The sequence below is a fragment of the Osmia bicornis genome, chromosome 7 (genome assembly GCF_907164935.1).
Source record: "Osmia bicornis bicornis chromosome 7, iOsmBic2.1, whole genome shotgun sequence".
Classification (NCBI taxonomy): Eukaryota; Metazoa; Arthropoda; class Insecta; order Hymenoptera; family Megachilidae; genus Osmia; species Osmia bicornis.
The window spans coordinates 5,839,012-5,866,783 of NC_060222.1; the positions used below are offsets into that span (position 1 = coordinate 5,839,012).

General features: G+C 35.5%; 7 protein-coding genes across 14 annotated transcripts; 4 read left to right on the forward strand and 3 right to left on the reverse strand.

Annotated features, from left to right (window-relative positions):
* Positions 1-278: 278 nt before the first annotated feature.
* On the forward strand, positions 279-8,574 carry LOC114875393 (protocadherin Fat 4). The gene is made up of 16 exons (XM_029185611.2): positions 279-362; positions 3,199-3,485; positions 3,566-3,658; positions 4,138-4,245; positions 4,323-4,550; positions 4,618-4,812; positions 4,881-4,968; positions 5,527-5,636; positions 6,204-6,350; positions 6,420-6,534; positions 6,614-6,683; positions 6,970-7,080; positions 7,150-7,323; positions 7,396-7,736; positions 7,810-8,081; positions 8,334-8,574. Exons 1-16 carry the CDS (start codon positions 296-298, stop codon positions 8,421-8,423), a joined length of 2,496 nt encoding a protein of 831 aa, XP_029041444.1. The 5' UTR covers positions 279-295; the 3' UTR covers positions 8,424-8,574.
* Positions 8,575-8,819: 245 nt separating this feature from the next.
* LOC114875395 lies at positions 8,820-10,823 on the forward strand. The gene is made up of 6 exons (XM_029185620.2): positions 8,820-9,353; positions 9,671-9,753; positions 9,827-10,042; positions 10,114-10,218; positions 10,284-10,575; positions 10,640-10,823. The coding sequence occupies exons 2-6, from the start codon at positions 9,678-9,680 to the stop codon at positions 10,815-10,817; spliced, it is 867 nt and encodes a 288-aa protein (XP_029041453.2). The 5' UTR covers positions 8,820-9,353; positions 9,671-9,677; the 3' UTR covers positions 10,818-10,823.
* A 1-nt stretch (position 10,824) lies between these two features.
* On the reverse strand, positions 10,825-14,891 carry LOC114875394 (nicotinamidase-like). Of its 5 annotated transcripts, none has more exons than XM_029185616.2 (5): positions 14,701-14,891; positions 14,047-14,345; positions 12,917-13,178; positions 12,684-12,830; positions 10,825-12,246 (listed from the first exon to the last, which is right to left on the reverse strand). In XM_029185616.2, the coding sequence occupies exons 2-5, from the start codon at positions 14,295-14,297 to the stop codon at positions 11,830-11,832; spliced, it is 1,077 nt and encodes a 358-aa protein (XP_029041449.1). In that variant the 5' UTR covers positions 14,298-14,345; positions 14,701-14,891; the 3' UTR covers positions 10,825-11,829. The 5 variants fall into 5 exon arrangements, with proteins under 5 accessions (XP_029041449.1, XP_029041451.1, XP_029041447.1 ...); XM_029185618.2 differs by having other exon boundaries at positions 14,047-14,365; XM_029185614.2 differs by having other exon boundaries at positions 14,047-14,427.
* Positions 14,892-15,049: 158 nt separating this feature from the next.
* LOC114875349 (5'-deoxynucleotidase HDDC2) lies at positions 15,050-17,287 on the reverse strand. 2 transcript variants are annotated; one of them, XM_029185514.2, is made up of 4 exons: positions 16,981-17,287; positions 16,312-16,436; positions 16,056-16,224; positions 15,050-15,957 (listed from the first exon to the last, which is right to left on the reverse strand). In XM_029185514.2, the coding sequence occupies exons 1-4, from the start codon at positions 17,029-17,031 to the stop codon at positions 15,727-15,729; spliced, it is 576 nt and encodes a 191-aa protein (XP_029041347.1). In that variant the 5' UTR covers positions 17,032-17,287; the 3' UTR covers positions 15,050-15,726. The 2 variants fall into 2 exon arrangements, with proteins under 2 accessions (XP_029041347.1, XP_029041349.1); XM_029185516.2 differs by lacking the exon at positions 16,981-17,287 and adding an exon at positions 16,746-16,775.
* Positions 17,288-18,220: 933 nt separating this feature from the next.
* LOC114875345 (V-type proton ATPase catalytic subunit A) lies at positions 18,221-21,874 on the forward strand. The gene is made up of 11 exons (XM_029185510.2): positions 18,221-18,328; positions 19,089-19,204; positions 19,277-19,389; positions 19,466-19,831; positions 19,911-20,062; positions 20,139-20,410; positions 20,494-20,677; positions 20,768-20,885; positions 20,970-21,250; positions 21,322-21,511; positions 21,582-21,874. The coding sequence occupies exons 2-11, from the start codon at positions 19,123-19,125 to the stop codon at positions 21,672-21,674; spliced, it is 1,851 nt and encodes a 616-aa protein (XP_029041343.1). The 5' UTR covers positions 18,221-18,328; positions 19,089-19,122; the 3' UTR covers positions 21,675-21,874.
* A 746-nt stretch (positions 21,875-22,620) lies between these two features.
* LOC114875348 (upstream stimulatory factor 1-like) lies at positions 22,621-24,827 on the reverse strand. 2 transcript variants are annotated; one of them, XM_029185512.2, is made up of 5 exons: positions 24,692-24,827; positions 24,416-24,486; positions 24,058-24,338; positions 23,810-23,974; positions 22,621-23,734 (listed from the first exon to the last, which is right to left on the reverse strand). In XM_029185512.2, exons 1-5 carry the CDS (start codon positions 24,730-24,732, stop codon positions 23,510-23,512), a joined length of 783 nt encoding a protein of 260 aa, XP_029041345.1. In that variant the 5' UTR covers positions 24,733-24,827; the 3' UTR covers positions 22,621-23,509. The 2 variants fall into 2 exon arrangements, with proteins under 2 accessions (XP_029041345.1, XP_029041346.1); XM_029185513.2 differs by having other exon boundaries at positions 24,560-24,784.
* An 80-nt stretch (positions 24,828-24,907) lies between these two features.
* Positions 24,908-27,748, forward strand: LOC114875346 (ubiquitin domain-containing protein UBFD1-like). Of its 2 annotated transcripts, none has more exons than XM_029185511.1 (6): positions 24,908-25,000; positions 25,326-25,449; positions 25,822-26,196; positions 26,280-26,470; positions 26,551-26,739; positions 26,807-27,325. In XM_029185511.1, exons 2-6 carry the CDS (start codon positions 25,437-25,439, stop codon positions 26,915-26,917), a joined length of 879 nt encoding a protein of 292 aa, XP_029041344.1. In that variant the 5' UTR covers positions 24,908-25,000; positions 25,326-25,436; the 3' UTR covers positions 26,918-27,325. The 2 variants fall into 2 exon arrangements, 1 of the variants encoding a protein (XP_029041344.1); XR_003789245.1 differs by adding an exon at positions 27,440-27,748 and having other exon boundaries at positions 24,914-25,449; positions 26,807-27,015.
* Positions 27,749-27,772: the final 24 nt, after the last annotated feature.

Sequence of the window (27,772 nt, forward strand, 5' to 3'; positions counted from 1 at the left end):
TCAAAAACACAGAAATTCCATTTTGAATTTTTCGCCTACACCTAATAGTTCCTGAGATATTCAAGAAAATATGTTTTGCAACCCCAACTTTGAGGGCTATTTTCACCCCTTCAGCATGGACGATTGCCGATAAAAGAAATACGTGTCAAATACTCAAAGGGCATCAAAATCGGCGTGTGTCGATTGGGTAATGTCCCTTGTGTGTTTAAAAGTTGAAACGCAGTCACAAGTTCTCCGTCAATTTGCAGATGCATCGGCCGGTGCCCGAACCGGTGAAGGATGTCCTTGGATCGCCATGAGACAGAACATTCTGAAGATCCTGCCTATCCTCTGTTGCACGGTGCATTTGTACACTGGACAATGTGGGTATACAAAAGCGTTCTCACGCACCTGCTGCTCCACCTCCCCTATGTCCACCTTTTTGGTCCCTTCTGTTCTATAATTCGTACCGGTGCCCCTTATTCCCACTTTGCCCGCGACCTTAATCGCCCCTTCTTCCGCTTCATCACACGGTTGATCGCGTGCGAACGGTCGCGCGGAGGATTTGTGGTCGCGAAGACATCGGGTAAAATTTCTGGATACCTCGTCCACTCTGTTCCGTTTCCCTCCGATGATTCTCGCGACACTTCGGATAACGATCAGGTATCTTAGAAAGTCGCCGCATTGCGAAAATCGCAATGGTCCGCTCTAATGACCTCTCTTCCTTGTCGCTGGACATTCGTAGAAACTTGGGGCCATTTTGCGCGCATGATAATTGGGCCGTAATAAGTGCTCGTGAGAGTAGATAAAATGATACTTTCGAAGCTTCGTTTTATAACACTTCAAACTACTTAATTCGTGGTTTGATTAGAGAAAACAGATACAGGGTTAATTAACCCTTTCATTGCTACGGGAATTTTTCAACTTACACCAGTGGGCCACAATACAAAATTAAACATTTTATAATGGCAATAGCACATTTTTCTTAGTGGTGGTCACCCGTGACCTCTGACGCAGGTCATCTTTTCAACAAATTTCAGAAACGATTGAGGGAGATAGAAAATATGTTTGAACAGTAATTTTGAATAATTCAGATAGTCTGTGAGTATTCCTCAAAGGATTTAGACCACAGTGTTATGCTAATACTTGAAATACTGTGTTTGGGAAATATTATTTTAAGACATTAATTTTTATCCGAGAGCATTTGTCCCAAAATGAATGATTTTGAAAACAAATTCATGGTGGTCATCGATGACCGCCATGGCCCAAATGAAAAGACAAGCGCCGGTCCCATGTGACCATCATGGCAGCGATAGGGTTATGTCTTGTAGAGTAACAAGTCCTTACCTTGTCACGTAACCACACGCACAATTGGATGCATTAGTAGCTGTTACATGAATCTGTGATATCATTTTAGTGCTCGTAAAAAGGACGATTCGTTTCACCATAGGAATCGGTGTTTCTTATTTGCATAACAATTAGTCGTTATCTCGACACGCAGGAAGTGCGTCTGTTGTTAAGATAAACGGGCATTTACTTTTTTCGCTCTCCTTGATCGTGTGAACCAGCCTTGCTAATCCTTGTTTTGTTGGCTGTTCAATTGAGCGCAGGAAACCGCTGATGAATTGTTGAGACAAATAACTTGTTCCGCTTTATCGTCTTGCCTATTGAAGCGTAGCAAGTATTTATTACAAACAAATTCAGTCTTAATTTATATAGTAAAAGTTATTACGATTAATGTACAAAGTGAATGAAAAAAAAAGAAAAGTTACCTACTACCTCCGACCAGTTATTAACAATTTTGCAAGATAGGTATTACTCGAATCACGCAAATGCATAAGTTCTCTGCATCGAAGGGAATTTATAGTGTAATTTTCTTCTGGAAAAGTCTTGAAACCACGGGGGGAAAAAAGGTTAGGAAAGGCAAAGCCGGAACGTTGCATCGTCGATACACCGTGAGTTGGCGGCAGACGGAACTTCGCTCCAAGGGAGCGCGCACGTCTAACCCTCGTCCACGCGTTCCTGTTAAATGACGTCTACGTGTGCACATTTAATACCCAGACACAAATGTCTCCATGTGTGGGAACTGAATTCTTTATCTGTATGCCCCATCGCGAATGTAGATGACCACTTGCTCTCCGTCGGTCAACAAAATCTAGGTTTCTACTGTATCGATGATAGAAACGATGATTATAATAAAGAACGAAATGTCTCGTTAATATTTCAATTTCAATGACTTTAAACCTAATTTTTGTATATGAATAAACATTACAAATATTGTCTCTGGCGGACCTGAAAGATCACACATGGTACAGTTAAATTGCGCAAAATAACGGATAACAGAAGCTTCGGTGCACAACAGATTAGAGTCAACGATCGCTTAACACCGTCTGCTTTGATCCTGTTACGAACGCATGTCACGATTCAAGACTCTTAATTTATGACCGCACAGCGTATAAGCCATTTTTATTGCCTATTGAACGCACCTTTTCCCTAGGTTTTCCTGTAAATACATATGTACAAAGAGAATGACAGCATGGGTTGAAATCAAGTAGGGAAGAAACAACTTACCCATTAAAATTGAGATCTTTTTGCTATAGTTATTTTCTTGCCTTAATTAGCTTATTGTTTCTCTTAGTTTTCACTACATTAAACTGAAATTAATGAACGTGCCTATAAAAGAAATAATTATCAGCATAAATAATGTTTAACACGTTCGCGACGGGGCCTGAATCTAGTGTCCCCGTCATGGGGCGTGGTTTACAAAAATTTGTTAATTACAATAATCAGTTATTTAAATGCTATGACGTAATAATAGTTCATGTAACACTGGTAGCATAGCCCGCCCGATGAAACAATTGTGTATGTACCACCGGTGGCTCATCTCGTCCCATGTCCACCCCGTCCTGAACGTGTTAAATAATGTGTATAAAAATATTCGATGACGCAGACAGGAAGAGCGGTCAACCGCTTTGTGAAAAACGCCGGAAAACCAAAAACCGCATGATTCCTGAGAACGCAATATCTGTTTCGGTATCAACGGAACACGATCGGTCGTTATTCAAAGAAGCTGAAGAAACAGAACAACGTCCCCACAGACTTTCAAGTCGACTACCACTTCCGCTTTTAACACGCCGTTCACCCTTTATCCTTTCATGTTCAGTCTTTGATATCATCAAATTAATTCTTCCATTGAAATTTCATTATATTTGAATACAGTAATTCGTGACGCGCGATGCTTCCTGGAAAACGGTGCCACCGCCGCGCATCTCTTTGTCAGCGAAGATTTGCCGGTCGGTGACACCGTGGGTGTCCTGGGTGTGTTGGGTGATCCTGGACCGCAAGGTGACGTCGAGCTCAGGCTCCAGGAACACGACAGCCCTGTAGCATTTTCAGCTTACTCCAAAAACTTGACTCTGGTCAGACCTCTCGACAAAGAGGGCATCGATGGACCCGCCAGCGTCTACGTGAATGTAATCTGCGAAAGGAAGCACACGTTAGATCCGGTGAGTTTAAAATACCCATTTCCATAAGAAGCTTCTAATTATTTTCATTCATTTAACGACTGCTTAAATTCACTTTGAAGGGCTTTGTGATACCAGTTAATATTCGCGTGACAGACGCAAATGACAATGCACCTCAATTCGTGAACGCTCCCTATGTGCTTAATATTTCTGAGGTGAGAATTAAGCGTTTAATGAACTTCGTTGTAGACCGTACTACACTCCCTCGCAAAATTAGAGGAACACCCACTTTTTACGTAGAAATTATGCGAACTTCAAATGGACGTAAAGTTGTATTGAAGTGAGCAATATAGCAGCTAAAATGGTCCTCTTTCGAAAACTCTTCGAGGAATTTTCAAATTTATTAAAATTTTGAAGTTATGTAGCTTCGAAGAAATATTAACAGTAATTGCAATTATTTTAATCGAATTTCTCTGTCTCTGTCGGCTCAGCAAAATTTTAATAAATTTGAAAATTCCTCATTTGCTCTTTTACCTGCTATATTGCTCACTTCAATACAACTTTTCGGACCGAAGTTACGTCCATTTGAAGTCCGCATAATTTCAACGTAAAAAGTGGGTGTTACTCTAATTTTGCGAGGGAGTGTATTTTTCTAAATGTATCTGGTTACCGATGAAGATTATTCCTAATGTAGGTCACGGTAGTTGGTACGAGAGTTCTCCAAGGGGTACGAGCCGTAGATGCTGATCAACCGGGCCCTTTTTCTACTGTACAGTATGCCGTTTTACCAGGGCCACATTCCGTAAGCTCATTTATCTGTATAAAAAACAATTGATAAAGTTTGCAAAGTATTTATGAATTATTTTTATGTTTATACAGGACTTTTTTGTGTTCGTGAACGCTTTGGAAGGTACTCTAGTGCTGAGGAAACCACTGGATTATGAAACTCTTTCCAATTTTTCCGTGGACATTCGCGCACAGGATCAAGGGAATCCTCCAAAATCTTCAACGACCACACTCTACGTGAACGTCATCGACGCGGATGACCAGAATCCAGCTTTTGAAACTGACCAATATAAAATTATCATACCTAGGAATATAAAAACGGTATAATTGATAGTTTCATAATAACAAGATGTTGAGAAATCTTGGATTTTTAGTTGCTTCTTTTTAGAGGAGAATACTAAAGGTTGATCCAACTCCAATAAAAGCTGCGGATCAAGATGTGGGTATCAGTGCTCCAGTTAAGTACACGATTCAGGGTGGGATCTTGCCGTTCCTTACACTGAATCCTGAAACAGCTGAGGTCGCCATAACGCGACCATTGTATGAACATGAATTATTATCTCCGGCAACAATTGTTGTTAAGGTAAGAAATATTATCATAACGATATGATTCCTGATAGTGTTTGTTTAACAATAATATTTGATTTTCAGGCTACACAAATAGACAATCCAGACAAATACGCTCTTTCTACGATAATTGTTTCTCGGGAAAGCGATTGGAATGTAGAACCTACTGCTGGTGGGTAATTAACCCTTAACATATCAAATGAGGTCTTCTGAGGACCCTATGGTATTTTTCAAATTTCTCAACATTTTAGAGTGGAAGGTTATTCAAATTAGGTTCTTTGGATGTCTAAAAATATATTTAAATTAAATAAGCATTGTTGACCCTAAAGATAGCAGCTCCCTTTTATTTCGAAGACAAGGGAACCGTCTGGTCATAAATGGGCAGACCCGCGCTCACCTCCGCATTATTATGCCATAAATGCCAATGCATTCAACAAGAAATAGATCAATCCAAATATGTAACGTAGTATACCAACCGGGGCTCTGCCGGAACAAGTGTGTTTTTATTTTATTTTTTATTTTTGAGCGAACATATTATAGGTCTAATTATGTAATATTTATCTTAAACGGATCCGGGGTACATATAAAGATCAAGAATAAATTTGTTGATATAGTTACTGCAGAATCACCAAAAATCACTCTCTGGGGTCCTTCGAAGACCCTCCTTGGTAAGGGTTAACTGATCAAATAATTCTGAAGGATCTTGATTAATTAAAACATTGCAAATTAGGTGGAAGATTACCTGTGAAGTTTATAAAACGGGATCATCAAACAAACATTCCAGAGAATACTCCACCAGGAAGTGTTTTATTAACAACAGCAGTGAACAAAGTGGATTCTGTAAGTGTGATATATAATTTATAGATTTATTGGATAATTTAAAGTGCTGAGCGGACAGCGTCCACTTACCATAAGGTGTCTTCGCCTTCTCCACTTCTGATCCTTAAGGGACAGTGTCCCTATTCTTTAAAGAAATGCAACATGGGGTTGCCTGCCTTTTCCAAACATTTATATTCTATAGATTTATTGGATAATTTAAAGTGCTGAGCGGACAGCGTCCACTTACCATAAGGTGCCTTCGCCTTCTCCACTTCAGATCCTTAAAGGACAGTGTCCCTATTCTTTAAAGAAACGCAACATGGGGTTGCCTGCCTTTTCCAAACATCTCCGTGCCTTTTTTCAAATAATCAAATCTATGACACGTGGCTATGCTACGTGACTTCGAGTCACCAGTCATCGTCGCACATCTGGAGTGCCATTTTTACAAGCACCCCTTCAGGCCACACGCAGGCTAAATCCCTATCGTAAATTATACAAAATCGTAAATGGCATCGAGGTAATTGCCTTCGACGACTCTTAAAAATTTCTCTCGCAGACAGGCATCTGGAAAATTTCTTCTGTTTGTAGAATTTAAGGTTTTGGCTAGTAGGGGCTATAGAAGACCTTGAAAGGTTCTCGATCACCAATTCCGGTGAACTGATCTTGAAAGGCACCTTAGATTATGAGAGAAGGATCCAGCACAGTTTCCTGGTTCGTGTCACCGATGGCCATCATGTAGGTTTACTAAAACGAAGACAAGAATTTTAAAACAAGAACGCCAATATTTAAGCGAAATAATTTCAGAACGATACTTCACGGGTGAACGTCTCCGTGGAGGATGTAAATGAATGGGAACCCAGGTTTCGTCATCCCAGGTATGAATTTCACGCTGCAACCTTGAGAGAGGGATCCATTGTCGGTATGCTTACTTTCTCCTTCACGATTTTCTTTGACGAACCTCTTTCTAGACCACTTATTAAAAACGATGCGATATTTAGGAAAACTGGAAGCAGCTGATGGAGACAGGGACGATAAAGTCAGTCTGTCGCTCAGAGGACCTGATGCCAGGTACTTAAATTATATAATAATTCTCTTAACACTAGAGCTACCGACGTTTGATGCACCCTGATTTCTAAGTTGAAAATAATACAGAAAATTAAATAAATATAAGATGAAACATAATTTAATATGTACATACATTCTTTATCTCGACAATAGGCAACATACATTCCAGCAAAACTACCTTGACAAAACGTTTTAATTTAAAATAAGAAACTGGAAAGCAGTCATTTTTACCCCTTTGGTAGTTCTACTGTTAATAACGATCAAAGCTTTAAATATAAAATTGCAACAGGTCTTTCGAAATACGAGAGAATGGAGAACTGATCCTTAGAACAGCAGCGACTATCAATGGTTCCTTGGCTCGATTGGTGGCTGTTGCCTCTGATTCGGGTCGTCCTCCCAGGTGTGTATCACTCAAATTTAGTTAATAGAACCTGTTGCCAGTCGCATAACGCTTAAATTTTCTTTAAAGATCTAGTATGATCCCAGTGATTGTACATATACCAAATAGTGGCTCCTTGCCAATCGCTGCCAGAGCTGCCCCTGCTTGGTTAGGCAGCAGTGTTCTTCTGGTAGCTGTTTTTGGTGCAGTCTTGGGTCTTCTTGGGGTTATTATACTTATCTTGATTCTGTACATATACAAACAGTAAGTAACTCCATAATTCACATATTCCATGCCTCTTTGTACTTCGGACAGTTCTTACCATGTGTGTTTTAGCAAAAGGCCAAAGACCAGTGGGTCAGTGAGTTCGGTAGGGACTGGTTACCGTGAAAAATCACCTGTTCCTTCGGCCCTCAGCCCGACTCCTCAAGTTCTCGGAGCGAACATGCTCCAGGACGCTCTGGAGATACCTCGAAGAGGAAATCGTAACGAGAGCGTTCATAGCATCGACGAACACGACGAAGAAGCTGACGGAGGTGACGATCCAGAGGATGAGAATCACGTCGACCAGGAAATCGTTGACGATAGCAACCACGGTGACGTTCAGGGGTTGAATGACAGCAACGACGTGGAGAACCCAGTGTTTGGGGCGAGGAACTACAATGCCACCATTAAAAGTAACTTAACAAATGATGATTCTTTATGAACTAATTTCATGACACATTTTACTTATCTATTAATATCAATCAGGTTTAACCTCAGCCAGACAGATGCCTCTCTACACGAGACACAAAGTTGCTCCAGCTCCTACCCCTCCGGGATTATCGGCAACCTCTAACATTCCAAATATTGGCGGTCTTGTACAAAATATGAACGATCTGAGCGCAAAAACAAACGCGAACACTGCTTCAAGAGAATCTTCCAGTTACTCCGTCGATCTTCCGGATTCTTTGGTACCTGCCTGGCCTGCTTGTTCCGTTTCGCAAAGGGTGAAAAAGTTATCCTGGGACGACGACGACAGGGTACCGTGACCCTTTCTTAATCCTTTCATCTACAGGGTGATCCTCTCGCTAGTGGACTCAAAGGAAATGCCGCCACACCAGTATGAATGGACCCAAGCCCTTCTCTGTCATCGAAACCTTTTCACGGGCCCAGCTACAGTATGCACCCCCGTCGAGAAAACGACTTGGCTCCACTAGCGAGAGGATCACTCTGTATAAACTTAAGGATATAACTTAAGGAGAATAATGGATGTTAATTAAATTTTTGTTCAGACAGTGGACAGCGTTGAAGTGGCAGCAGAGACAAAGTGCAGGAACAGCCAAATCGGAAACGAACGACTCAATCTCACCGTCTACTTTTAATCATGTGTAAAACTGAAAGACTGATAATCATGATTGTTCAATGTTACTGCCTGTGAAAGGTCACTTCGATAGGCGGTTGTTACATCATTGCCAGATACTGACCAAATTTATGTTAAACACGGATGTACATACAAAGTATATAGCTGATTATACTAGTTGCCGGCGATTTGCATTGAATTTTATGCAGATTCGTCGTCACAATAGTTGTTTCATTAAAGAGATGCAAAGGATAATGCTTTGTTCCCTTTCATTTACATTTCAATGTTGCGAATCAAATGATTCTCTGGGCGAGTCAAGCAATTGACGAAAATTGTTGCCCGTTAGTCATGGATTGGAATGATGATAAGACTACGTTTCATGGAGAGAATCGTGTTAGTAGGACAGATCTTTAAGAAATGCTGCATCGCTCGTGGCTGCAAAAGCAAGCAAGGAATTCGAGAAACCCGACAAAATTATTGAGAATTCATCTAGAACCCCTCGAGTTCCTTTTAAAATACAATTTTTTGAGGTTCAAGTCTTGAATCAATTAAGTACTGTTACTTAGAAAATTCGAATTAATTAATATTCCATTTGGTATGCTAAAGCATTCGTTATACTACTTTGAAAATGATGGTTTTCTGAATTAATTGTAATTATAGCGTACCAAAAGTGTCTGTTTTCACTGTGATAGTTAATGTATTAATAAAACAAATAACAAGTGGTCGCAAAAACAGGCGAGGAGGGCATAGTCGAATCCGTCGAAGAAAGTGACTCATATTTCCGAGGAGGAGAGAGAAAGTGTCCAGCTAGAAGGCTACACGATCGGGTCTTCGGTCGATAGTCTTGCTTGGCTCACAAACGGAAGCGGACCAAGCAGGTGGATTGCATGAAAGAAGAAATCAAAGTGGAATGATAACAGCCAAGGGGACGTTTCTGTTCTACGAATATTACGTAAGTGGAGGAATCTTCACTTTGCTCATCTTCCCTAAAAAAAGAAAAAGAAAAATCATAGTTTCTTTCAAAATCATATGAAATACAGCTAAAATATTATAAGAAACACATAATAAAATTAAAAAAATAAATGATACATGTGAGATGAATTTTGTGAATAAATAAAAGATATTTAAACGTACATAAAAGAATGTCTTCAATGAAGAAATGATTAGCATAAACTGAAGAATCGTTGTTCGGGACTTTCTTCACGAAAGTGGAATTACGAAGTAAAAACCGCACTCGGCTTTTCTGTAACCACCGTTTTCTACTTTCAGGTCTACCATGAAGCGTAAAGGATCTCTTCATTTGCATTCCTTGCTGCTGGTTTTCCAGCTGAGTGTCTGCATGGGAATTCCAGGTACGTAAAAGACCGAATAATTTGTACCGGAGAAAAGATATCTCCTCTAACGAGGTCGTTAAAATGTTGTTAGGCAATTTGCATCCTGTGTCTGTTTCGCCGAACGCTTCGATAACGGAAACATCCATAGGACCATGGGGTGAGATTTTAGAAAATTGGGTCGTCTCTGATTCAAAGATTTCCAGAACATCAAAGGTGATGAAATTTGGTGACAAAACTTTGACCGTATCCACGAAAATTTCAACACCTAACAAACGTGAAGTTTCTGAAACAGATCTTTACTTGCTCGGTAAGATACTTGAATAATTATTCCACAATTCTGTCAAGAGATTCTTCTAATCAATCGTTTGTGAACACTAGGCGCGATAGAGAAGCTCGTTTACAGGGTAGATTTCCTGGAGAATCGTCTGAGGAGGGCGGAGGAGCTTCTGTACTATGTGATCTCTGGAAACATTGACAAAAAAGGTGAGTTCTACATCTTATTTAATTAGTTAATTAATCTTAATTAATCTTTTTACTATATTTTTTAGAATCTTGCCCCCAGAATTATACGAAAATTGGTCAGAATTGCTATCACTTCGGCAGCCGTGATTTCGACTGGAAGTCCTCGGCGAGCTTGTGTCGAGGCATGGGTGGTCACTTGATCGAATTCGACACGGACGATGAGAAACGTGATGTATTCGCCAGCTTACAAACAAATTCCAAGCTGAAAGGTAAAACCTTCTGGACGGGAGGATTGAATCCGGGTCTTCTGTGGATCTGGGCAAGTAGCGCTAAGCCAGTTCATCAAAACACCAAACAGACTGTTCCTGGCGATGGCAGGTAAGATATAACAATACAGCTTTAATAATTTTATGGTATATGATAATTAACCTTTCAATCCCAGGTGCTTAAAATTATCCTACAATTCAACGTCCAGATTGTATTCGTACCAAAGCGACGATTGTGGGGCGAGACACAGATACGCTTGCAAATTAACGGTGGATGACGAGTCGGTGAACAAAATCGAAAAAAGTGTGCGAATGTTAATGAACGGAAAACGTTTGAGCAGAAACACCGACTGAATTACTGTTACTGTATAATCATATTTATATTTATTATATAAATATAAACATATTTATTCTTTTTTTACAAGAAGATTTCTTACAGGCTACTGAAACTTCTTGCAGATAATTTTAAGATAACTTAATATTACGCATAAATAAAACTATTTCTATGTTAAATACCAATATCACTTTCATTTTCCTGAATACTGTCGTGATGTGGGTTAAAATATGTTGTATTAAAATATAATGCTTATACAGTGGTACCTCGGTATACGACTTTAATCCGTTCCAGATGTTTGGACTTATACCGAATAGGACGTATACCAAACCAACCTTTCCCATAAGAAGTAATGTAAAAATGATTAATCCGTTCCTGTGTAAAAAAGACTCCTATTGATATTGTACCTACATTAATGGGGTTGTAAAATAATTTAAACACTGTTTATGTTATAAAGTTTATAAAAAATATTCACTAGTTTATTTAACATAATTAATTTGTAAAATATAAATGTAACCTAATGGTAGATTCTAAATTAATAAACCAAATGGAATAAATTTTATTGCCTCCTGTTTCGCGGTTATAGTTTGTTATATGATATCCTTACTTGTATGATCAGTCAGTTAATGATACATCAACTTCGAATATAATTGATTATTAATTTAGTTTTTCCTCTGAGATAATTATTTAAAAATGAAGCAAAATTCACAGAAAAAATTTATGTCGTATACCGAGCAAAATTTGTCACGTCCAAACAGGACGTATACTGAGGTACCACTGTACTTGATATGGATATTCAATGGCCATAAAACTATACATGTTTTTGAAACATCAAGGTACCATTATCCCTGATTTAAGATATCCTAGTTGCAGGTACTATACGAGATAAGATTCTCATAAAATCGTTACTAAGCGATAAGAGTCTCGCGAAGACATTGAAGCGATCTGTAAGAAACGGAAAGTTCTTTTTTAAATAAACTATGGAATAATAATCTGTTTCTACTCTCCTATAACATAGAATGTTATATTCTATTATATATAATCTATTGTTTCAGAATCATTCGCGGGTGTTCCGGAGGACAGAATCGAGGTCATTGCCTTTGCAGATTGATGGCTCATGATAAGACTCCGTTTTCCCTCGTTCACCAACGACAGCACGGTGTTACTGTCGGTGATCAGACCTCCATTCTCAATAATTAGCTCTTTTGTAGTCTCGATGTTATTCGTATCGACGCCGCGGCAACAGTCATCAATCACCGCTAACGCGTATCCTAATCGAAGTCCATCTAAACAGGTCGCTTTTACGCAAACGTCGTAAGCTAAACCGCATACAAATACATGTGTGACGCCTGATTTACGCAGAATTGTTTGCAATTCCACGGAGTTTTTCGAATTATTATCGAAAAACACCGAGTAAGCTTCCAACTCCGGATGTTGACCTTTGCGTACCTGAAAAACGATGCATAATTAATAAAGTATGATCAGTGGCGGCTCGCGTGTAGGCGTCCTCTATTTCCTCTTGATATTATTGATAACATTTAATATAACGAGTCCTTTTTTCTTTAATTCTTTCTTTATACTTATACAATATATAATCCTTAAGCTTAATGTCAGTAGCCATCCCCCAGTTTATGAAAAAGATAGAAAAATCTTTGTATGGAACTGTGCGCTTCACATTTCCAGCGGCATGGTGTTTAACTGTCGCGCGCATGCGCACATAAGAAGCTGCGCGTGAGGCTGCGCGGGAGAGAGAGCACTGCCGCTCCCGCAGTGCCGGTATTTTAAAACAAAGGCTAAAAATTTTCTGGAGCAACACCCCCACTAATTGTAGCTACGAGCCGCCACTGAGTATGATTGAAATTATCATGAATTAACGTATGAACTACCTGCTCTGAATGTGGCACAATCACCAGGTCTTTGTGCAACTGGGCCCCCCATGTATTCATGACGCAGTGCTTGGGCCAAAGTATTTGTTCCATATAAGGTTCCGCGAAAATTACGGTACTCAACGGCTTCGCATTTTCTTTTGTCACCTGCATAAATAAATATGAATATATTTAATTGTTGCGTGTCGAATGTCAGTGTAATTACATAACATTTTTTTTTAATAAATAAAAACCTTTGAATCTAGATGCAATTCACGTAAATGTAAATTTTCATGAAAGCTAATATGATTTTCTGGGTGCCAGTCCAAAGAATAAATAATATTATCAAAATGCCCTTTTCTTATTAAACGATTTATCGGTTCAACCACATCAACTCCGTCCTGATTACATCCACATCGACGGAGAGCTAAGGATCCGTCGATAAAATCATTTTGCACATCCACGACGAGGAGTGCAGTTATTGGTTCAAAAATTACTCGCAACCAATGGATGAATCTATTGATCAAACAAGATTAATAATACTGTAAGATAATGATTTAAGATTAGAGTTGCAAAATTAAAATTACATACTTCGAGTGCACGAAATTTAAGTCCAAATCATTTTTATCTTAAAATTATCTTACAATTATCATCGGTGTACAAAATTTTGCTTTATTAAAAATAAGAAATTATGTAACGAATACATGAACAGACTCTGTTGTAATAAAACTTTCGTAATCATACATTTATTTTCTATATTTATCGTAATTCATTTTACTTATACTCGTACAATTTATCGTTGTATAGACCTTTTATCAAAACTACGTTCAAATCACAATATTATTTATTGTCTCGAAATAAGCAACTCGTTCGGGACCGAACAGTTGCTTATTACGGAGCAGGTAAGCTATTCCGCTTGACTTTGTTCTCGAAACGGAATCTATAGAGAACACGAGAAACGAGGGAGAAATCCGAGGTAGCGGTAAATCATAAAGTGATCGACCGAGCAGCGATGTTATTTTTTGAACAAGGATAAAATATACTATGCTCTCTTATTCTCGCACTATTTCGCTTATTTTGCGGCAAAAATACCAGACAGAGAAAGCATTATATAATATTCCATCCTTCTTCTACTAACCATTGTCACTGCTCAGTCGAGCGTGACAATTTATTTCCCAAAACCTTGGCTTCTCGCTTTCACAGACCTCTCAATTTACGGTCGACTTCGAACAAAGAAGAGGGGATAGCAAGTTGCTTATTTCGAGGCAGGACCACTTGCTTATTTCAAGGCTATTGTAGACATCCGGTAACTCTGTAATGCTATGCTCGATTAAACAACCTGTTGTTCGTTTTACTCGTGACGTGAACACATGCGTATACATACATTTTCCATTCCTGTCCTTTCAAAATACCATCGTTATCGCCATCGAATAAATTGAAGATGTCTTCAAGTCTCCGTTCTTCCTTTTCGAGTTCATGCGGCTGGAAAAGTGCCGCGCAAATCGAATGAAAATTCGTATAATTTAAACCGGTTTCTTCTTTCAGCAAGTCGAATTCCGTCAAAAACTTCTCCATAGAACGCCGCTTTTTCCCGCAAAAAGAATTGGTTACTGATTCGGTACCTCTTGCTGCCATGGTTCATAAGAAACACGGTTAAAACCGTATAACCGGCCGGCTTGTATCCTGATGTCGAAAAATTGTTTCTGTAGTTGTCGACAGTTCCTTCGTCTGTATTATATTCACAGACGGACACTTATATTTGTACCTAATCAATGTACGATTCTTTATCGTTATATTTGCATGTTAAAGCTACTTATTCTACAAGGTTAGTTTTAGGTAAAACGCTCGTAACGCGTACTGGTTACTGACTGACGATCGATCAATATCTGTAGACGACCTTTAGATGTATAAGAATTTATTTCACGAATTTACTACTTTAAAAGGATAAACTTCTTTCATATATCTTTTACTATATTAAATATTTCTTTCACTTGTTATTCCGATTTGAAATGAAATCATTCGATTAAAATATTCTTACGTATAGTTTGTGTCCGTAACTTTTTTTAGCACGCGAACAAAATTGGGAACCAATTCGGATATTGATAAAACATTTGGTTTCTACCGTTTCTTGTTGTGCAACTGTCCAATTGCATCCTATATTACCCTTATATATAGAAAAGGTGCGTCGATTGAGTAATTGAGTACACCTTTAAATCTGTGTATATACTGTGTACGTACACGTACAATGAATGTATGCAGACAATTTGCGCCTTGCAACTGATAAAAAGCTATAATAATCAGATAAAGCACAAATATACTTTTAAAGTTAATATTAAATAATCTATAACTGATACATCAGTTACAGGGATATAAAGACTAGGACATCATTTTACTTTAGAAAACTTTATTTACTTTCATAAATAAATAATAGTAATAATAATAAATTAATTCATAAACGTTTGGTATGGTAACTATCTGTCAAATAACAAATATACTTGGTTACTTATGAACTTGTTCATATTACCACAAACTTAAAATACTTGAACATGATCTTAAACTTATTCTCACTTATTAAATTTCACTCAACAAAAAAAACCCGTAAAATCAAATATATTGTAACAAATTAAAAGAACTTTGTTTTTTTTAAATATATAATATTATACTTTAAAACTAGGATTATTCCAATGTAACAAGTAGTATTTGATAATTTTGTTATGAATGTTATCAATTAAAGGTTACCATAACTTCTTAATTAATTTCATTTCTGCAGAAAATAAAGATTAATATTGCACTATTGAAATACATTATTTTAAAAGCCATTCAAAGGCCACAAAGGTAATCTTTATTTTCCGTAAAAATGTCACATCATTATAAAACGAAGCTAACCGAATAATTATAAAATTTATAATATTTTTCTTCGGATTATTTACGACTGTGCAATGAAAATTTAATATTATAACTTGTATGTTACTGTTCATCAAGTTTTGACAAATGAAAGATGAAAAAATTGGCTAAATTAGTATTGTACTTTTTCATTTTTGTTTTGATAACTTTAATTTTTTTTTCATTTCGGGCTAGTTGAATTGTGACATAGAGCTTCTCTTCTTGCAGTAATTTCACAAGCTAATTTATTAATGAAAGGATGTCTAATCTTTCCATTAGTTGCAACAAAAAATTCCTCCAACTCTCCAGGAACATTGTCTCTCTTTTCATACTCATAAGCCTGCATGATTAAATCTAATCTATCCAAATCCTTAACATATCTCGCTTCTGGTGATTCCTGTTTTTCGTATTCCTGTAAATCAAATTTGAGAGAAAACAATAATGAAATAAAGTGCACTACACTTTTATAGATGTAAAATAGGATGCAAGATATAAGTTAATAATGCTTACTCTAAACATTTCTAATATCATAGGACCTTTATCCCCCAACAATTTACAGATATCCTCCATAGCTTCATCCTCTCTCCTATGTTTTTCTTCAGGTGGTACACCGCAGTGAGGTGTTATGTCTCCCACAATACATTCTGCTAAGTCATGTATTAAAGCCATCTGCATGATCCTATAGTTGGCAAAGAATAATTTAGAAATATAAGGTTTTGATGATCATCAATTTTTGACAAACAATATCAGTAATACCATTTCATACTTGACTTTATCCAAATTTTCTTTATTATCCACTAGGAATGAAAGCATTGCCATCCTATACATATGGCCAGCTATTGTTTCTGGTTCAGGAATATTTCTAATTACCCATCCTGTTCTTTTCATATGCTAAAATCACAAACACAGTTATTAAATGTTCTAAAACTACTTTTAGCATAAATACTAATAGAGCATAAAGACCAGCTTTGTTAAGGCATTATAAAAGATAGTTTTAATTAAAAATAAAAATGCACTATGTTCAATTAAGATAAAAGATAAAATAACAATTGACATATGATAAGACAAGGGATCATTTAATTAGGTAGATAAGTTAATCATTTTTTTAAATTGTAATTCCAGATACTTATATATGAATTTACATTAATCAATTTAAGTTATCAAAATCCTCAAATAACAAAAGATGAATACGATATCTACTTTTTCCACAAACATTGAGATTTTCAGATATCGTTATATAATAAATATTATATAGCAACAAACATTATTAACTGCACAAAATTATGCTGATTGCACTAGACTGAGAATGCCAAAAGAGAACATTTGACATAGACGTAGATATATACACGAGCAAGATCACGCGTTCAAAACTATGAATTTATATTTGTCACGATGTTGCCTTGAAAAAAAAGTCTTCCTATCATTAACAACTTACCTTTAATCGACCAAGCAATTCCATAAACTCCTGTAATTTTTCCATTTCCATCTTATTAAAAAATGGATAATCACCAAATGAAAACAAAACAACTAGTTAGAGTTAGCAACAATCACTGAAACAAAACTTCGAAATTGTACGCTGATAAAATTCTGCAGATGATTACTAGGTTACAACAGGAATGAAGAACGATAAAATAGCAACGCGACAAAGGAAGTCAATTCCTCGGCTGTGTACGCAATTCTGACGCTCAAATGATATTCTTACTCAGAGCTAGAGAATATATACAGACTTAGCTAACAAACACATAGATAGTTTTAAGTAGGTTATGTAACTGTATTCGTGTAAGTAAATGTTTCGGAAGATCCATAGATCTCGTACTATATAGATAGTACTTTTTAAGTTGTTTCAATTTTTTTTTTCGTCAAAGTTTTTTTCATCCCCCCTACAAAGCGCCATCTTGGGCCAAGCCCAAGTAAAGTCTAAATGTAATTTAATTTCTGTTCATCAAATATTTACTTTCATTATATATTTATAATTCTCATTCAAGTTTGAAATCATAATTAAAGTGTGTACAGTCTGTAATAATGATAATAATCAAGTTTAAATTACCTTGACTATTTCTATTTTTAGCTAGCTTTCGTCAGTATCGCGCTCAGGATTTAGTATGTACGAAATTTGTAATTATGCGCGCGCACGACAAATATTTGAGTAATTAGTATTAAAACATAAATATATAAGTATTTTATTTCAGTTTTCAAAACTGTTTAATTTCAAATTAACTTTATGTTATAAACAGGGTCGGCCTTGAGATTTCGGGGATCCGAGGCGAGCTCCGAAAAAGGGCCCCTTCACAAAAAGTACCTCAAATAAAATTTATAAAATTAACATTAAAGCTTGTATAACTAATTTAGATTTGCGTTTGCATTGATTAATATTCAAGTAAACATTACTCTTTTTGCATTCTTAGACGCAAAATCGTCTTATGGGGGCCCTGGACCTTGAGTGGCCCTAGGTGGCCGCCTCGTCTGCCTAGACCCAGGGCCGGCCCTAGTTCTATAGTTAAACAAATTTAATCTGTTAAACCATACTTTATATTACCATTGCAGTTCAAGATGATTAGACTGATCAAATCTCTCTTAAAACATTTGATACAAAGCTACAATATTTTAACGAAATGTTAAAACAGTAAGAATGTCGTTCATGTGTAAATCGTGCTTCAATTCTGATAATTGAAAACGAGCATGCATTTCAGTCAGCTGACCTGTCTTGTGATAGCAGCCAGGCTCGACTTGTGTAGCTTGACTTGCTGTTGTAGGGTGACTTACTTCGATACGTTTCACGTCTCGTAAGTTTTTTTACTGTCATTTATTTAATTGACTGTAGGTGAGCTGGGTGTTTTCTGATTTACTATATATCCGATACAATTATAACAATTTCATATTATACAAAAGATATCTGAGATTTTTGCAGAAAGACTGGCGCGTATAGTATCGATCGTACCAGTTTGAATGCGCCATCGTTTTTCGATCAACGATAAAATTTATCTATTATATTTAATATAGAAAAATTCACCGAACACGAATTAAATTGTTCTATATCCACGATCGATGACAAATATCTCGTTTAAAATCGATATTCTGTGAAGACAGCAGACGTCTCGCGGGCTCGAAGAGGGCTACGCCTACTTTTTAAATGAACTGCTCACGTGAATTTTACAATGAATGGATATGCTAGTTGACATCAATTTTTTTGCTAATTTCAAACGAGAAATTCACACGGGATATTTGTAAAAACACTTTATTCGAATAAAGCGCTCACGATCGTTAATTTCTATGTTCCTTTTGTCACATTTTTATTAGCATGAGATGAATTATTGTTGATTACATGTCAGAGTGAAGTGAGTTTAAGCTAATCTTCACGATTACACGTTACAGATTAACACTCTATTCTTTTTTATTTGATTTCTGGTAAAATATAACTTTTATGGATCGCAATATTTATTCCATATCGAAGATTAAGTTTATCAGAAGCTTTTATCATAAATACTTTGTATCTTTTTTATTAATTAAATGTTCCAAATTCTATTTGCTACTTTATGCTTTCAGTTATTTGTTGGTTTTACTTGAATAAAAATTCACGATGACAAGCCGTGGGTTATCAAAGATTAGTAACGAGGAGAGGGAAACCAAATTTGGCTATGTATATGCTGTATCTGGTCCTGGTTAGTAAATAATTTCATAATTTACTTTATAACTAAGCTCATTCGTTATTGTGATATAATTTTACCTTGTAGTTGTCACTGCTGAGAAGATGGCAGGATCAGCTATGTACGAACTAGTGAGAGTAGGATATTACGAACTGGTAGGAGAAATTATTCGTTTAGAAGGTGACATGGCTACCATTCAGGTACTGTATATATTCTATAATTACAGATATGTTTTAATATTATATCATTTATATACTTACTTTTTTTATTACATAGGTCTACGAAGAAACCAGCGGTGTAACTGTAGGAGATCCTGTCCTACGTACAGGAAAACCATTGTCTGTAGAACTTGGGCCTGGTATCCTTGGAAGTATTTTTGATGGTATTCAGAGACCGTTAAAAGATATCAATGAGCTTACAGGCTCAATTTATATCCCAAAAGGTATTAATATACCAGCTTTATCAAGAACCGCTAGTTGGGAGTTTAATCCATCCAATATAAAGAATGGTAGCCACATTACCGGAGGAGATCTGTTTGGCATAGTTTTTGAAAATACATTAGTGAAACATAAAATGATTTTACCTCCCAAAAGTAAGGGAACTGTTACTTTCATTGCACCTCCTGGAAACTATACAGTTAACGTAAGTTTATATATTGATAGGCAAGCGATTAAACTATAATAATATGGTGAATGTAACACTTTGCTGCTGTATTTTGCAGGATATTGTTTTGGAGACAGAATTTGATGGCGATAGACACAAGTATAGCATGCTTCAGGTATGGCCGGTACGTCAACCGCGTCCGGTGACTGAAAAATTGCCAGCTAACCATCCCCTACTCACTGGGCAACGAGTTTTGGATTCTCTTTTCCCGTAGGAGTTTAATTTGTTACTTAAACGTATTTATTAATAAATAAAACAAATGCTTAGGATGTTTATAAAATTATAGATGCGTCCAAGGTGGAACAACCGCTATTCCAGGAGCTTTCGGTTGTGGTAAAACTGTTATTTCGCAAGCTTTATCAAAGTACTCAAACTCCGATGTCATCATTTACGTTGGTTGCGGAGAACGTGGTAACGAAATGTCTGAGGTACTTCGTGATTTCCCTGAACTAACTGTAGAAATTGACGGTGTCACCGAGTCTATTATGAAGCGTACAGCTTTGGTTGCTAATACCTCAAACATGCCTGTGGCTGCTCGTGAGGCATCAATTTACACCGGTACGGGTTCAGTGAATGATTTAAACATTTCATTCTTGATTTGTTATGTAAGAAAGTCACGAATAAAATGATCTGTTTTATAGGTATCACGTTGTCAGAATACTTCAGAGATATGGGTTACAATGTATCCATGATGGCAGATTCAACATCACGTTGGGCAGAAGCTCTTCGTGAGATTTCTGGTCGATTGGCTGAAATGCCTGCCGATTCTGGTTATCCTGCTTATCTTGGAGCTCGACTTGCCAGTTTCTACGAGCGTGCAGGAAGGTAGTTTTCATTTTTATATAATTAGTTTCAGGAATAAATGATTACACGTTTTGATTTAATGTATATTAATATGAAACTTCTTATTTCCAGAGTCAAATGTTTAGGTAATCCTGATCGCGAAGGTTCTGTTAGTATAGTGGGTGCCGTATCACCGCCTGGTGGTGACTTCTCTGATCCCGTTACCAGTGCAACTCTTGGTATCGTGCAGGTACTGAAAGAAGAAAAGAATATATAATTGAATACCTGTTTAATAAGGTATATTTGAAAATATTTGTATATTTGATTTTTGTAGGTGTTCTGGGGTCTTGATAAGAAACTCGCTCAGCGCAAACATTTTCCATCTATCAATTGGCTTATTTCATACAGTAAATACCTGCGAGCTTTAGATGACTTCTACGATAAAAATTTCCAAGAATTCGTACCTTTGAGAACCAAAGTTAAGGAAATCTTACAAGAAGAGGAAGATCTGTCAGAAATTGTACAGTTAGTTGGTAAAGCTTCTCTCGCTGAAACGGATAAAATTACTCTGGAGGTTGCAAAACTTCTCAAAGATGACTTCCTACAACAAAACAGGTATCAATTATTTTTCTTAGTACTAAACATATCTAAAGATAATAGTATTAATTACTTACCGTGTTTTATAGTTATTCACCATATGATCGTTTCTGCCCATTCTATAAAACTGTGGGAATGTTGAGAAACATGATCGCATTTTACGACATGGCAAGGCACGCAGTCGAATCTACGGCGCAATCAGATAATAAAATAACCTGGAACGTTATTAGAGACAGTATGGGTAATATTCTCTATCAATTGAGTTCCATGAAATTCAAGGTAAATATTATTTTTTAACCATATGTATATTTTAATAGAAACGGAATTAATATATATTTTATTGTTTTAGGATCCAGTGAAAGACGGCGAAGCCAAAATCAGAGCTGATTTCGACCAATTGCACGAGGATATTCAACAAGCATTTAGAAATCTAGAAGATTAATTGTCAGAAACAATAACACGAACATAATTTCTGTATGTTCAGGAACCTTATATGCTGGTCATTTAAGGATGTCCTGGATCTACTGCAGAGAAGTATAACGAGTATTCGTAATCACGTATCATGCATTAAACTGTTATATTAGTTTCAATACTTACAAGAAACTTGTACATAAAATGTTACAAATATAAAATTTACTATAATTCTTATGTGTATTAACTGAATACTTAATATAAAATAATACGTGATGGTTGAAATAATAAAGTGTGGGACGTCCTTAAATGCATTTCCAGCTTATACAAAATGTGTATTAAGTACTGTAATAAGTTTTCAAAACCTTGAAAGAAAGTTGTATGTAATTAGTTCAAAATGTCCAAGAGAAGATAAGTTGCCTGGAGAATTAAGCTTCCTGTTATTTTATTTAGCACAAATGGAACATAATTGTGGAAACATTTGTACGTATGTGTCAAATAAGCGTAAAAACATGGTAAGAAGCTTTCCATTCATCCGTACATATTTTTTTTTTCTGAAAAACAAAAGTATAACAAATACGCTTGTAACAATGGATGATATGGTAGCTTTTTACAAAAAATGAAACTTTCAATTAAAAAGTATTAAATCTTGTATTATAATAGTGTATTATGTACACGCGTTAAGTGATAAATGCAGCGTTACATGAAAATGTTATTTTAACGGTTAAAATGTTGAGAAATAGTCTGAAAGTTAAAAAAAAAAAAAAAGATAACAAGCTGTTAAAACTGTTGAGGTGCAGGGTCCTTTTATCGTGAAAAGAGAGTATAAAGATAAAGGCATTGCAAATTGCAAACAGTGTTCTAGTAACTTCGACATTTCCGTTGTATCATATGTAAAAATAAATAAATGCTATACATAAAAAGAATGCAAATTTTATTCAGGATTATTGTCAATGTTTAAATAAACGTAACGAAAATTTCATTAAATTTCATTTTAATAATAATATTATTATATAACAATAACCTCGCGATATTTACATCAACGATATATTACAAATTAGTGTAATTTTTTTTTTAATTATTTTGACGCATTTTCATAGCATTCAAAATCTTGGTTTGAAAAAAATATGTTTATTGCTATACGCGTACGTATATGCATATGTACACATATGTGTATATATACATATATAAATATACATACACATCTACACGTGTACGATTAATCTATTTTACATTCTCAGTCCCTAGATCATTTTATGAAGTACCTACTCTACACTTGTGAAAACAGTATTAAAAATAAAAAATATTTAACGATCTCTGTAAAGATTCAGTCACCATATTATGCATCGCAATTTTTTTTTCGTATTGCAACAAAAATTTTTCTTTTAAATCAACTTCGGCTATGCTGCCTAAAATTGTATGTTCAAGAAATTTCAAATCAATGTTCAATATTCACAGCCTTGGCTCGTTCACGTACACGAGGTAATTCGATCCAATGCATATGCACACATTGAAAGAAAATATTTTTTAATAGGTCCTGTGAGGAATAGTCATAACTAGTTATAAATTATATAAATATAATAATTCATTAAATTACGCGGAAAGAATTCCGATTTCGTCTAAAGCGAAGTATAATTTTGATGTAAAATAAATCGCTCTGTTTAACATGATTAGAATATTAACAGAATATAAAAATATACATACGTGCAGTAGTTATGACTATACCAGTACGACCACGCGATTTACTTTCAAAAATGTAATTCAAATACGACGAATATCAGAGTAAATACTTCTTCTGACAGTGAAGTCAGTTTACATATCCTAATATTTACAAAAGAAGCACTGTGTTATAAATTAAAGATTTTTTTAAGGGCTCAAGTGAACGACATCGACATTGGTTCCTGCGGAGGAGGATGATATCTGTGACCTCAGTTGAAGATTCTCACGTTTCAATTGCGCAACTAATTGCTTTAATGCAGTTATTTCTTGCCGTAATTTTTCATTGTCGCGCAAGCATTGCCCCAATCCCTGATTAGCAGCTCGTAATTCTCCTATGTATTCACAAGCCTTTGCTAAAATTCCTCCTTTGCTCTGTACAGAAAATGAATGTTACTTAGTGTACATGTTCATGTTAATAAAATTTGACTACAAATTTTAATCCTATACCTGAGTTTCATAATTTGCTTTGCCTTCACCACTGCCGCTACCATTACCATTTGCACTAGTATTGCATTCAGGGATAATTTTTCCTAACTTTGCAATCCAATTATTTATTTTATCTCTTCGTCTGCGTTCAACTTCATTGTGAGTTGCTCTTCTTCTATCGTCCCTCTAAAATACATAGGACAAAAGTTTAAAAATGAAATTTTTCTACAGTTGAACGCAAGTTATTAAAGAAAATAATAAATTTGTACCTTTTTCAATACGGTGGTACAATTTCTTGGTGTCTCTATTTGTAGAGTAGTAGTTCTAGGAACCAACGATCTAGAAGTTTGTGCAGTGGTGAAAACATCATTAGCATTTCCAATAACATAAAACTGGCCATTTAATGGGGATGTTAGGACCTGTACAGTATTATTCCCTGGTTGGGTAACTGGTAGTTCTATTTCATTGCCAGCAGTAGTGCCATTTACTTGAACCACTCTATATGCTAGAGTCTCTTGATAGCGCATCCCATCTTCTCCAACAGTTTCCCCTACAAAAATATTGTAAATGTATAAAGTGTGCTACGTTTTGAGAAACGTTAATTCAGACTGTGAGCAATGTATTTACCTTCGCAATCAACGATTTCTGCTTCTTCAATAACAATTCCCGTGCCGCCGTCATCCTTCGCGTTAACAGTGCTGTAAAACAAGCGTAGGTATGTTGAAGAATGGATATGTAACTTATCTATAGAGTTACGTCTATGCCTATTACTTCCACGACCGTTGTCCTAAGTCTTGTAAGTGCGCACTGTGCACTACGTGATGACCTTGAGGAGACCTCGAGCGAAACAGGAGGGATAGGTGTTCGCATTATCAGCCAGTCGATATTTAACATAAACACTACCTGACATCCTGTTGTTCGAGGTGCTGCTCCAAAATATCCATTTTTTTCTACCAAAAACGTTTGAATTTGTCAAAATTCACGTGAGCTGGTCACGGGACACGGCAACGAGGTCATGTGGTGCACAAGATGGCAATCTGTGATTACAGCGCCACCTTACGCTATTCAAATTTACGAATTCGAACTCGTTGTGTATATACCGATAATTGATAATTACGGATTTATATTGAATAGACGAGTTCAGAAATGTGAAGTTTATAAGCAGACCTTAGAAAAATTTAATTCTTCAGCATTGCGCAGTTTATCAAAATTGTAATAAGTACAACAATTAACTTATTGAATATTGTGATTTAAAATAACGCGTATAAAATGGTCCATTATATTGTCAATGAATAATCTAAGAATAAAACTTTACATATATATATAAATACTTCCTCGTATTTACACTTCTTGGAAAACTACTGTGCCTATGTGGAGAACGGATAGTTCATTGTATAACACGCTTTAATTTGTACTTTGTCGTTTAAATTGACGTTGAAATAAGAACATCAAATCAACGTGACAGCATTCTTTATTCGTTGATTCTTTTGGATCCTTGATTTTTGGATAAAAAATGTACTTTCATTTATATTTCTAGAGTGTGTTTGAAAATTTGAAAGTCATTCCAAGGATCACTGCAAATACGAATTAGCAGGAACTGCAACGCATCCTACAATAGTTTTGATTGGATAACGAAATATAGTTCATCATGGAGTACGTCGGTACGTACTAGCTTGGCAATTTTTCATACTTTTTACTAACAGTTATCAACCAATAAATATTTTGCATTATCACTCATTACATTTATTTTTCATTATTTTGATTGCTATTAATATTTGCCTGTAAAAAAATCATGTTGTACAATATTATGAATAGTTGTTGTATACGTTGAGTTAATTTTATAAAAACAATCGCTGTTCCAGCTTAAATTTTATACATAACTTCTTTCAGATTCTTTCAAATATTGTGCAGTCATGAGATTTTATCAGTTTTTGTAGTGAAATGCATTTTACATATTGTCTAGAAAATATGTATTTTAGACATAACCTTATTTAAGTGATATCTGAAACATATAGACTCTTCATATTTTTTAGATGCTACAAAAAAGGAAAGCAATGACAACTCTTTCAACTCAACATCTTGTTCTGAATTAGTATCAAACACGAATTCCAATGAGGACTCAACAATAGGAACAAAGGATTCAGCATTAAAACGTGAAGTTCAAAACTCGCAAACAGAAGATAATGATAATTCAATTACCTCAGAAAATTCATCACAAGAGAATATAGACTTTAAAGTGATTTATAACAAACAGAGAATAAATGTAAATTTTGCGCTTGACGGTACTGTGGCAGAATTAAAAGCGCACCTTCAGAACATCATATCTGTGCCACAAGCTATGCAGAAAGTTATGATCAAAGGATTAGCCAAAGATGAACAAACACTTAGAAGTTTGGGTGTTACAAAAGGTAATGTTGATAATTTAATAAATTATTGCCTTTTAAATTATGTTGAAAAATATTTGTTATATGTTTTGTACAATACATTTAAGGTGCCAAAGTCATGGTAGTAGGATCAAAGTTAGACGACGTGTTAGCTGTGTCAATTCCAACGAAACAAGATCTTTCGGATGAAGCTGCTTCCACTACAAATAAGGAACCTTTATCTCAACAGAAAATGCATAGGAAAGTATTAGATAAGGGTATCCCTGAAGATGTCATGCCTGGTATATTAAATAGTAAGGTAGGATATTTTTAAAATATATCGCTTATACAAGTTATTTATCATTATTTTGATTGTTAATTTAATTCAATTAAAATTAGGAACCTTTACCAGAATTTCCATTGGCTGGTATGTTAAATAAATCTGGTGGTAAAGTTAGATTAACATTTAAATTGGAACAAGATCAACTATGGATCGGTACAAAAGAAAGAACAGACAAAATACCTATGAATTCTATAAAAGGTGTACACAGTGAACCAATTCATGATCATCCAGAATATCACATTATGGTTTGTATTTGAGTAATAACTAGAAATTGAATAAGCATTAAAACTTAAATACTCTTAAAAATTGTAGGCCATACAACTAGGCCCAACAGAAGCTTCAAGATATTGGATATACTGGGTTCCTGCGCAATACATATCTGCTATAAAAGACGCTATCCTTGGCAAATGGTGCTACTTCTGATCAACCGTTGATGGAAATTTCTGTTTCTTCAAAAGCAAAGTGTAATCAGGTGTAAGCATTGATACAAACACGACTGTACTAGTCACACATTTTTAACAGTAAGTAATAACTTATTTTGCGTTGAATTATAACTGATATGTTCTAATAAAAGTATTCTTGTTAAGAAAATTGTTTAGGTAAATGATTTTTAATTTTATTGAAAAATAATGGCAGTTGTTTTATAAGATTGACAAATTGAAATTTAGAAAAAAACGTACTTTCCAATTATTATGTGTTTATCGTAGCATTATGGTTTCTCAACTATCTAAAACTTTTGTACATTAAAATAATGCTGTATTTGTAATTTCAATTTCTCTGGATTATACATAAGATTTGTAAATATAATAAGTTTTTTACTCTTATAAAATACATTTACATTAAAAACATTTTATTACCTTAGAAACAAAATTATCGTTTAAACGAACACATCAAACTTTACTTTTTCCGTTTATTTAAATCGTTAAAGTAAAATTACATTTATAGGAGGAAACGAAGAAAGAAGTTATGATGTTGCATTTACAATCTTTTGAAGTTCGTCGAGAAATAATTCAACTTTTTATTTTTCAACTTTTAAATTCGATTAAATTCGAATTATTTTAAATTTTATTTTATGTTTAACATCAAAATACCTTTTGTAAATGTTATGCTTAGCAAAAGAAGAATAATCGAGAATTAATTTTCCTATATACAGTGCGAGGCAAAAGTAAGTAGACAATGTTCAAAATAGAATACCTCGGTTAAAATTGCACTAAATAACTTGAGGTTTTTTGAAAAGCTATAAAAATTAATTCACTAAAATATATATTTTCATCATTT